This window comes from Mandrillus leucophaeus, unplaced genomic scaffold, assembly GCF_000951045.1.
Source record: "Mandrillus leucophaeus isolate KB7577 unplaced genomic scaffold, Mleu.le_1.0 Scaffold703, whole genome shotgun sequence".
NCBI classification, from domain to species: domain Eukaryota; kingdom Metazoa; phylum Chordata; class Mammalia; order Primates; family Cercopithecidae; genus Mandrillus; species Mandrillus leucophaeus.
The window spans coordinates 37611-47581 of record NW_012107620.1 but is presented as its reverse complement, the minus strand read 5'-3'; the positions used below and the strand labels follow the sequence as shown (position 1 = coordinate 47581).

Here is a 9971-nt window from a genome sequence, read left to right as displayed (position 1 = left end):
AGTAACTTGTCCAAGGTTCATCAGCAGAAACTGGGGCATCCAGGATGAAAACCCAGGTCTAAAACTCATTCCCTTCCTGCACTCGTAACTGGTACATTTATTTAAAGTAGAAGCATTTCTTCCACCTCAAGAAAAAACTGTCACTCAGTCAATGATGCATAGTAAACAGGTGGCCTCTTAAAATTGCGCAATCAGAACAGAAAGGCCCCTGTTTGTGATTCGCGTTCGAGGTATTAGGATGCAGGAAAGCATCTTTACTTTCTGGCCAAGTAGCCACGACACATCGCCTGGAAGGCCATGATGACATCGGTGATCTTCAAATCTCGTTCCTCCTCCAGGTGGGCCAGGACCCCAGTTCGGAAGAAGATTTTGCTCTGCCCTATCCTGTATAAGTTGGGGTCAAGTTCCAGGGCTTTGATCTGCAAAAGGAAGGAAAAGAAGAGCTCCTGATTTCTGCTGTGCCATTTGGCGAGCGATGACATGGGTAAGAATGGTCCCGCCAAGAGCAGCAGGTGGCTTGCGGCCAGAGGCTGGGCGGTCTCTGGTGGACTTCTGGGCTCACCATGAGAATGCAGGCCTGCTTCCCGTCCATGAAGCCTTTGGGGATGGCATTCGCCGCCAGGATCTCGTAGCTTGAAACACAGAGCAGAAGTCACCCCGTGTACCTCCAGCATCCATTCCTCTGCCCAGTCCCGCTCACCCCCTGCCCTACCTGGGCCAGACCTTGGGACTTACCGTTGGCGGAACTCCTGGAAGACGATCCGGTTGGGGAAGCCCTGCCGGCAGATGCGAATGCCTTCCAGCACCCCATTGCACCGCAGCTGCTCCAGCACCAGGAACGCATCCAGCTTGCCAGACTGCAAAGGCCAAAGAGGGCAGTGGATCCCTGGGGCCAGGACCCACGGTGCAGCAAAGCCCCAAACCTCCTACCTGGATGACCCACCTGGCCAGGCCACGAGGGTACCAACAGAAGCACCCAGGGAGAGCTCAGCTGAGGGCCGAGGGGCAAAGCAGTGCCCCCTCTCTGGGTTTTCATCTCTTTGCTTTGGCACTGGCTGCCTCATGATCTCTCTGGTTCTTGATGACACTAGCATCACCTGGCTGAACTTGGGGCTTCCTCCTCATCACCTCCTCTCCCTCACTTCCTGTCCATCAGCAGTTTGATTGGTTCTAGCTCCCAAATATCTCCCAACCCCCTACCAACTTCTCTTCACCACCATTGTCTCCACTATCTTCTCCTGCCTGGACAACCACAGAAACCACCCACCTGGTCTTCTCTCTCCAGTCTTGCCTCTCCCCTCAATCCCCTCATTCGCTTTCCTTTGTTCTTTTTGTTTTTTATTTTTTGAGATAGGGTCCCATTCTGTCACTCAGGCTGGAGTCCAGTGGCGCGATCATGGCTCACTGCAGCCTCAAACTCCTGGGCTCAAGTGATCCTCCCAAATCAGCCTCCCAAGTATTTGGGACCACAGCATGTGCTACCATGCCTGGATAATTTTTTAAAATGTTTTTGTAGATACAGGGTCTTGCTATGTTGCCCAGGCTAGCCTTGAACACCTGGTCTCAAGTGATCCTCCCACCTCAACCTCCCAAAGTGCTGGGATTACAGGCATGAGCCAGCATATGTCCAGTCCCCTCATTCACTTCCTAAAATGTAAATCGGACCATGCCATTGCCCTGCTTAAACACCCCCAGTGGCATCCCTAGAGAGAGAAGGCCAAGCTCCAAAAAGAATACAAGGAGCACCACGATCTAGCCCCTGCCTACCCATTCAGCCTCATTCCTACCTCACACACCGTCTGATTCCTACCTCACGCCCTCACACATCTGCAACATGAAATGACCTATGTAGGATTTTCTTTTTTTTAAAGATGGAATCTCTGCTGGCCAGGCTGGAATGCAGTGGTGTAATCTCAGCTCACTGCAACCTCTGCCTCCTGGATTCAAGAGATTTTTCTCAGCCTCCTGAGTAGCTGGGATTACAGGCATGAGCCATACACCTGCCAGTATCTAGCATTTTCTTACCTAGATCCTTCATTTCTCACCTCCACACTCTTGCTTATCCTGGGCCCTCTGCTAGCGTGCCCTCCCCACCCTGCCTTCCATGTCACCAAGTTGATGGCTACACATTCTTAAAGTTCAAGTTCACCAGAAGCTTTCTCTGAGTCCTGAGGCTGTGGGAGGAGCCCTGGCTCTTTGGTGTTCTTGTAATTGACCACATTCCATCACCATCATCGGCTGTGTGTTTACCTCTCCCCGTACAGCACTAGTGGCATCTTGGAGGGATTCTGTGCGGGGGGTTGAGGGACTGTCCTGTGCATTGTACAATGCTTAGCGCATCCCTGGCCTCTACCTGCTAGATGCTGACTAGCAGCCCCCTCCTGGTTGTGACAACCAAAAATGTCTGTAGACATGTCCACATAGAGGAGACAATCACCCAAGGTGAAGATGTCTGCACTAGATTAAGAGAAACCCATAGGCAAGGACTACAATTTTTCTAACACTGTCTCCCCAGCACCCGGCACAGGGAGGAGCCCAGTGAATACTTCCTGGGCTAATGAATGAATGAGTGGCTGGATGTCCTGCACAGCAGCTCCACGGCTGAAAGTCTCTGGATCCGTCCTCCCTTCCTCCTTTGCCTCCAGGGATGGGGAATGGGTCTGAAATTCAGATAGCCTTCCCCGCATGGCAAATGGGGTCCTCGGGGTAGGTAGGGGTGGAGGGCGCCTGGGGGACACTGTGACTGCTTGGGGGCAGCCCTGGCTTCTGGGAGCCCCGGGGTCTGGGCGGCGGGCCTCACCCTCTTCTCGTGGTTGGGGATGATGCAGCGAACGAAGTTGGGCGTGGTGTTGCGCAGCGTGGTCATCAGCTTGCCCAGCTGCTCCTTGTATAGCTGTCCCACTGTACGGAACATGCCCTTCTTGGTCTTGGAGGCGCTGGGCAGTGAGCTCTCCGTCATCTTGGCCATCTGGTCCAGTCCCACGATGCGGTCCACTATGGGGCACAGTCAGGTGGCATCAGCCTCTGGCCCACCCACCCCTAACTAGGCCAGAGGCCCAGACCCTGCCCCACCCACCAACCTGCCCACTCCAATCTTTCCTTCCATCACCAATGCCTCCTTCAGCAGTCAGGGTTTCCAAGTACTGTCTATCTGGGAAATCCTGAGAGCACCTGAGTGGCAGGAAGAACAAATTCCCTGTGATGGAGTCACGCTGACCTAGGAGTCAAGCCTGCTCTTGCTGTCCACTCACCGACTAGCCTTGGCTTGGCACCATCCTGTGCCTCAGTCTCCCTTTCTACAAAACGGAGGTAATAAAACCATCTACCTTCTAGGGCAAGGATAAGAAAATAAGGCACAGAAGGCACTTATTCCCTGCCAGTCTCCAATCCTTCATCCACCAACAAATAGTTATTGAGGACCTGCTGTGCTCCAGGCCCTGGGGACACCGCCGTGACCAAAAAAAGACCCGGCCCCCTCACCCCACTTATATCACCGGGAAGAAGACAGACAGTGATCACATATGTTAAGTATAGAATATCTTGAGTAGTTAGGTGTGCTTAGAAAAATAAAAATAGGGTAAAGCAGAGAGACAGAGAGTGATGAGGGTGCTCTCTTAGATTAGGAGGTGGTGTGGTGGGATCTGCTAAATTGCATATTTGAACAGAAACCAGAAAGAAATGGGTGGGGAACAAGGTAGGTATCCACAGAAGAAATATTCTGAGGCAGAAGATACAGCACTCTCTCCAAGATAGAAGCCTGGCACACCAGTAAGTGCTCAACAAAAAGTAGGTATTATTATTATTATTTTATTGAGACAGAGTTTCACTCTTGTTGGCCAGGCTGGAGTGCAATGGGCACGATCTCGGCTCACTGCAAGCGCCGCCTCCCAGGTTCCAGCAATTCTCCTGCCTCAGCCTCCTGAGTTGCTGGGATTACAGGCATGCGCCACCACGCCTGGCTCATTTTTTTGTATTTTTAGTAGAGACGGAGTTTCTCCATGTTGGTCAGGCTGGTCTCAAACTCCCGACCTCAGTGATTCCCCCGCCTCGGCCTCCCAAAGTGCTGGGATTACAGGCGTGAGCCACTGCGCCCAGCCATCGTCATTATCATCATCGCCACCAATGTTCTTTTTCTACCAGCCCAACAGATCCCGCACATGCCAAGCCCAACCCACAGGCTGTGGACAGCACCATTTCTTCATTTCTTCATCTTGGACTCAGTTAGATTCCATGTAACAATCTCTTTTTTTTTTTTTGAGACAAGATCTCACTCTGTTGCCCAGCTGGAGTGCAGTGGCTCGATCTCAGCTCACTGCAACCTTCACCACCCAGGTTCAGGTGGTTCTCCTGCCTTAGCCTCCTGAGTAGCTGGGATTACAGGCACCCACCAGCACGCCTGGCTAATTTTTTTTTTGTTTTTATTTATTTATTTATTTTTTTAGTTTTATTTTTTCAAGACAGAGTCTTGCTCTTTTGCCCAGGCTGAAGTCCAGTGGCGCAATCTCAGCTCACTGCAACCTGCGCCTCCTGAGTTCAGGCAATTCTCCTGACTCAGCCTCCTCAGTAGTTGGGATTACAGGTGCCCACCACTACGCCCAGTTAGTTTTATGTATTTTTAGTAGAGACAGGGTTTCACCACGTTGGCCAGACTGGTCTCCAACTCTTGACCTCAAGTGATCCTCCCGCCTCGGCCTCCCAAAGTGCTGGACTTACAGGTGTGAGCCACTGTGTGCAGCCTTATGCAACAATCTCTCTGCTTGTCTTTGAGAGTCTTATCTCTCCCGCAAGACTGTGGGCCCCACAGGGGAGGGACTGCAGGCTTCATCAGGTTTCCTGGGGTGACACAGACCCAGGGTGCGATGCTGTTCCCTAGGTCCAGAGCCTGGCATATGCTTGGGGCACAGCTGGGCCCTCCTGGAGCCTTTTTTAGATTAAAACAAGGGAAGATCAGTCCTGTAAGCCTCAGGGCCATGGGCCCTGTGCCAAGAACAAAACCTGCTGTGGACGCTGACAGCCAGGGACAAACAGCAAACCCCCTCCCCTCATCATCACTCCAGCAGCTCTTCCCAGGGATCATCTTCTCACTGGTTCTCAAAGGGAGCCGGAGTGTGGTCCCCAGACCAGCAGCATCACCTGGGATGAACGTTTTCAGGCCCGCCCCATCCCTGGCCCCAGACCTGCAGAATCAGATCTTAGGGTAGGCCCAGCCATCTGAGTTTTTAAAAGCCCTCCAAAGAGGCCCAGGTGTGGTGGCTCATGCCTGTAATCCCAGCACTTTGGGAGGCTGAGGCAGGCAGATCACCTGAGGTGAGGAGTTCGAGACCAGCTTGGGCAACACGGGGGAACCCCGTCTCTACTAAAAATACAAAAATTAGCCAGGCATGGTGGCTTGTGCCTGTAATCCTAGCTACTCGGGGGACTGAGGCAGGAGAATTACTGGAACCCAGGAGGTGGACGCTGCAATGAGCCAAGATCGCACTAATGCACTCCAGCCTGGGTGACAGAGCAAGACTCTGTCCCTAAATAAATAAATAAAGCCTTCCAAGGGGTCGTGATGCCTGCTTGAGTTTGAGCACCACTGGTCTAATTAACCCTCACAATACCCCTAGTAGAGGTGGCAACTATTATTGTGTTTCCTGGTTTTACTAATGAGGGCAATGAAGCTTAATGACACTGAGTGACTCATCCAAGACCACAGAGCTAGGAGGTGGCAGAGACAAGATGCAGCCAAGTCCTTCTGACTGGACAGGGCAGTCTAACTCCCCCTGCCTGGCGTGCTGTTTCTCCCGTCTATCGCCTGAGCCCTGACCTCAGGACCTCATCCCCTGGGGACATGGAGGATTGAGGCGCTCAGGGACGCCCATTCAGGAAGAGATTATTTCAACAAGACATCACTCACCAGCACACGCCAATGCTCTTCCTTCCCCTGCCCCCATGCAAAGGCCTCCCCTCCTGGGGCAGGTGTGGGAGTCGGGGGACTTGGGTGTTCAATTCTCCAGCTCAAAGCAGAACATGGACCTGAGCCCAGAAGGCCTTACCGTCCTTCCACAGGTCGGCCACAAACTTGTCAGAGGAGGCATTGAGCAGGGAAGTCACGTTGTCGTTCAGGGGGTCCATGTTCTTGGTCAGCCAGGCACTCGCGTTGTAGTCCACCTGCCAAGGACACCCTGCTGGTCAGAACCCCTGGGAAACTAGAAACTTAGAAACCAAGGCCAAGACCCCAGCCTTCCCATTGTCCTTCCAGATCTTCTGAGGTCAGAGAGGAAATGACGTTTATGACCACCATGATGGGACTCCGCAAACACCAGTGAAGAGACCAACAGCCCAGGGACCTGTGCCCACATAGTAGGACACCAGCCAACGATAGCCATTGCTGGGAAAGCCTAGTTTCCATTCCATATTCTCCTACTAACGCAGCTGTGGTAGCCTCCCTCCTCCTAAGCCAACACAGTGCCTGTGAGTTATACAAGATTAAGAGATTTCATGATGGCAGATGCCCTCCAGCTGACATGCAAAATTCCCCCCTCATCATCTTCCTGGTTTAGAAATTAAGCACAGCGGCCAAGCGTGCTGGCTCACGCCGGTAATCCCAGCACTTTGGGAGGCCAAGGTGGGTGGATCATTTGAGGTCAGGCGTTCGAGACCAACCTGACCAACATGGTGAAACCCCATCTCTACTAAAAAGACAAAAAAAATTAGCCAGGCATGGTGGTGCACGCCTGTAATCCCAGCTACTCGGGAGGCTGAGGCAGGAGAATCACTTCAACCTGGGACGTGGAGTTTGCAGTGAGCTGAGATTGCGCCACTGGACTCCAGCGCGGGTGACAGAGTGAGACTCTGTCTCAAAATTAATTAATTAATTAATTAAGCATGGCATCCTGTTTTCTACTCTCTAATGAGCATAATTTGTAACTCAGAGATCCTGATACATGGATATACAGAAAAAGGACATACAGGCTTTTTACATTCCTGATTCAAACGCTGACATGCCCAAAGCCCTAATTTTTATTGTGGTAAATATTAAATGAAAGGAACTGATAATACAACTTTGCTGGGTTATTATGGGATGTGGGTTATCAGGATAATAGCTAGGCTTGATCTGAGAGAAGACTGAAAACAAATCCACTGAAAAAAAATCCACTGATGAAGTAGGGAAAAGAAAAGTATTGTCTCTATATGCTTCAAGGAACATATACTCCCTTGAATATAGGCTAGGAGTTGGGAAACTTTTGGTGAAGGCCCAGATAGTAGACATTTTTGGCTTGGCAAGTCATACAGTGTTTTGTGTTCTTTTTGTTTTGTTTTGTTTTTGAGACAGAGTCATTCTCCGTTGCCCAGTCTGGAGGGCAGTGGTGTGATCTCAGCTCACTGCAACCTCCACCTTCCTGGGTCAAGCAGTTTTCTTGCCTCAGCCTCCTGGGTAGCTGAGATTACAGGTGTGTGCCACCACGCCTGGCTTTTTTTTTTTTTTTTCTTTTGTATTTTTAGCAGAGATGGGGTTTCACCATGCTGGCCAGGGTGGTCTCAAACTGCTGACCTCAAGTGATCCACCTGCCCTGGTGCTGGGATTACAGGCGTGAGCCACCACGCCCGGCCAAGTCATACAGTCTTTGTTGCAGCTACTCAACTCTGGTGCTATATTACAAAAGCAGCCAGCCATAGACACTATGTATACAAACGGGCATGGCTGTGTTCCAATAAAACTTTATTTACAATAACAAGCTGTGGGCCAGATTGGATTCTATTGCCACCCCCTGGTAGAGAGTCTTGCCTGTTCCCATGATGCAGTGGGGGTACTGATGAGTCAATAGAATACTACAATTCTGCAAGCCAGACTAAGCTATGTCCTTTGTACATTATCCAGGACCCTTGAGAGCCATAGGGCAAGGGCCTATACAGTAACAGCCAAGGCATGTTGATGATGATGATGATGATGATGATGAAGAATACAACTATCATAGATTTCCTGGCCAGAGCTGGCTGGCAATAGCAAACCCAAGGCCGTGACATGGGAGATTTTTGTTGAAGCCAGGTGTGGATGTATTAGTCATCCCATTCCAGTTGGCCCCACCTGTTGGGTATAACTTGTAGCAGGAAGGATTTAGAGTCTATACAAGAAAAGCAGGCTGAGGCCAGGTGCAGTGGCTTGTGCTCGTAATCCCAGCACTTCAGGAAGCTGAGGCCGGGGGATCACTTGAGCCCAGGAGTTCAAGACCAGCCTGGGCAACATAGCAAGACCCCATCTCTATACATAATTTAAAAATTTAGCTGGGCGTCCAGGCACACTGGCTCTTGCCTGTAATCCCAGGACTTTGGGAGGCCGAGGTGGGTGGATCACCTGAGTCAGGAGTTTGAGACCAGGCTGGCCAATATGGTGAAACCCTGTCTCTACTAAAAATACAAAAATTAGCTGGCTGTGGTGGTAGGTGCCTGTAATCCCAGCTATTTGGGAGGCTTAGGCAGGAGAATCTCTTGAACTCGGAGGTGGAGGTTGCAGTTAGCGGAGATCACACCATTGCACACCAGCCTGGATGACAAGAGCAGAACTCCATCTCAAAAAAAAAAAAAAAAAAAAAAAAAAAAAAAAAAATTTAACTGAGCATGGTGGTGTACACCTGTAGTCCCAGCTACTTGGGAGGCTGAGGCAGGAGGATTGTGTGAGCCCAGGAGGTTGAGGCTGTAGTGAGCTATGATCACACCATTGCACTCCAGCCTGAGTGACAAAGCGAGACCCTGTCTCCGACAAAAACAGAAAGAAAGAACTGCCTGGACATCACGGTTGGAAAACATGAGAGTGGCTGTAGCTGATGCCTTACAGATGCATAGACAAATTACGAATAGGACTTGGTTGGGATTTGCTTAGTAGCAGATGCCTTTGCAGTTTCCAGGCAGCCCAAGGTTCTGCCACTCTCAGACTATCTCTGCGCTGAGAAGCCACTGGGACTCCCCTGAGACAGAGTCCCCTGGGCCCTGTGGCTGGTACCTTCCCAGCATAATGGATGATGGAGAACTCAGTCTTGTCTTTGAGCTGCTTGGGCTTCTGGAACTTGGGGTGGCTGCCCTGCTCCGTGCACAGCTTCTCCACGAAAGACTTGTCCGTGGCTTTGGGGAACCAGCACTCCTCGTCCAGCAGGGCCAGCACACCTGGGGGGTTGTTCTGTGGGAGACAAGTAGGGCTTAAATCAGAGAGGACACCCAACTTTGGGCATTCCATGAAGAGCTGGCCAACTGTACACAACGCATGGGCATCCACCAAGATCTGATACTGTATTTGCTCACATGTAAAGATGAGTTTATGACCCCCCCATGCTTCCAAATCCATCCTCAAATTACCCTGTGCCCAATGGACCAGTGTCAGGGAGGGAAGGCAGAACATGTTTACTGCCGCCCCCTAGTGGGCAACACGCAGACAACATCATGAAGAGTTCGTAATTCTTGCAAATGAATTTGTTGCTTGACTTGAATTCACCTAGGGTTCCTGTTAGAAAAGTTTTTTTTTTTGGAGACAGGGTCTCACTCTGTCATCCAGGCTGGAATGCAGTGGTGCAGTCTCGGCTCACGGCAACCTCTGCCTCCAGGGCTCAAGCAATCCTCCCACCTCAGCCTCCCAAATAGCTGGGACCACAGGCATGCACCACCAGGCCCAGCTAATTAGTAGAAACCCTGTCTCTACTAAAAATACAAAAGTTCGCTGGGCGTGGTGGTGCATGCCTGTGGTCTCAGCTACTTGGGAGGCTGAGGCAGGAGAATCACTTGAGCCGAGGAGGTGGAGATTGTGCGACTGAACTCCAGCCTGGGCAACAGAGTCAGACCATGTCATAGAGAAGAAAGAAAGAAAGAAAGAGAGAAAGAGAGAAAGAGAGAGAGAAAGAAAGAGAGAAGAAAGAGAGAAAGAGAGAAAGAAAGAGAGAGAGAAAGAGAAAGAGAGAGAGAGAAAGAGAGAAAGAGAAAGAGAGAGAGAAAGAGAGAAA

General features: G+C 50.9%; 1 protein-coding gene across 1 annotated transcript in view; it reads right to left on the bottom strand.

Annotated features, from left to right (window-relative positions):
• LOC105528149 (myosin-11-like) overlaps positions 1-9971 on the bottom strand; it is a gene marked incomplete at its 5' end in the record, with an annotated part of 97322 nt that overhangs the window by 54264 nt on the left and 33087 nt on the right. The window contains 6 exon segments of the mRNA XM_011964760.1: positions 259-419; positions 563-632; positions 736-857; positions 2801-2994; positions 6039-6153; positions 8984-9334. Coding sequence (XP_011820150.1) covers positions 259-419; positions 563-632; positions 736-857; positions 2801-2994; positions 6039-6153; positions 8984-9334 — 1013 coding nt within the window.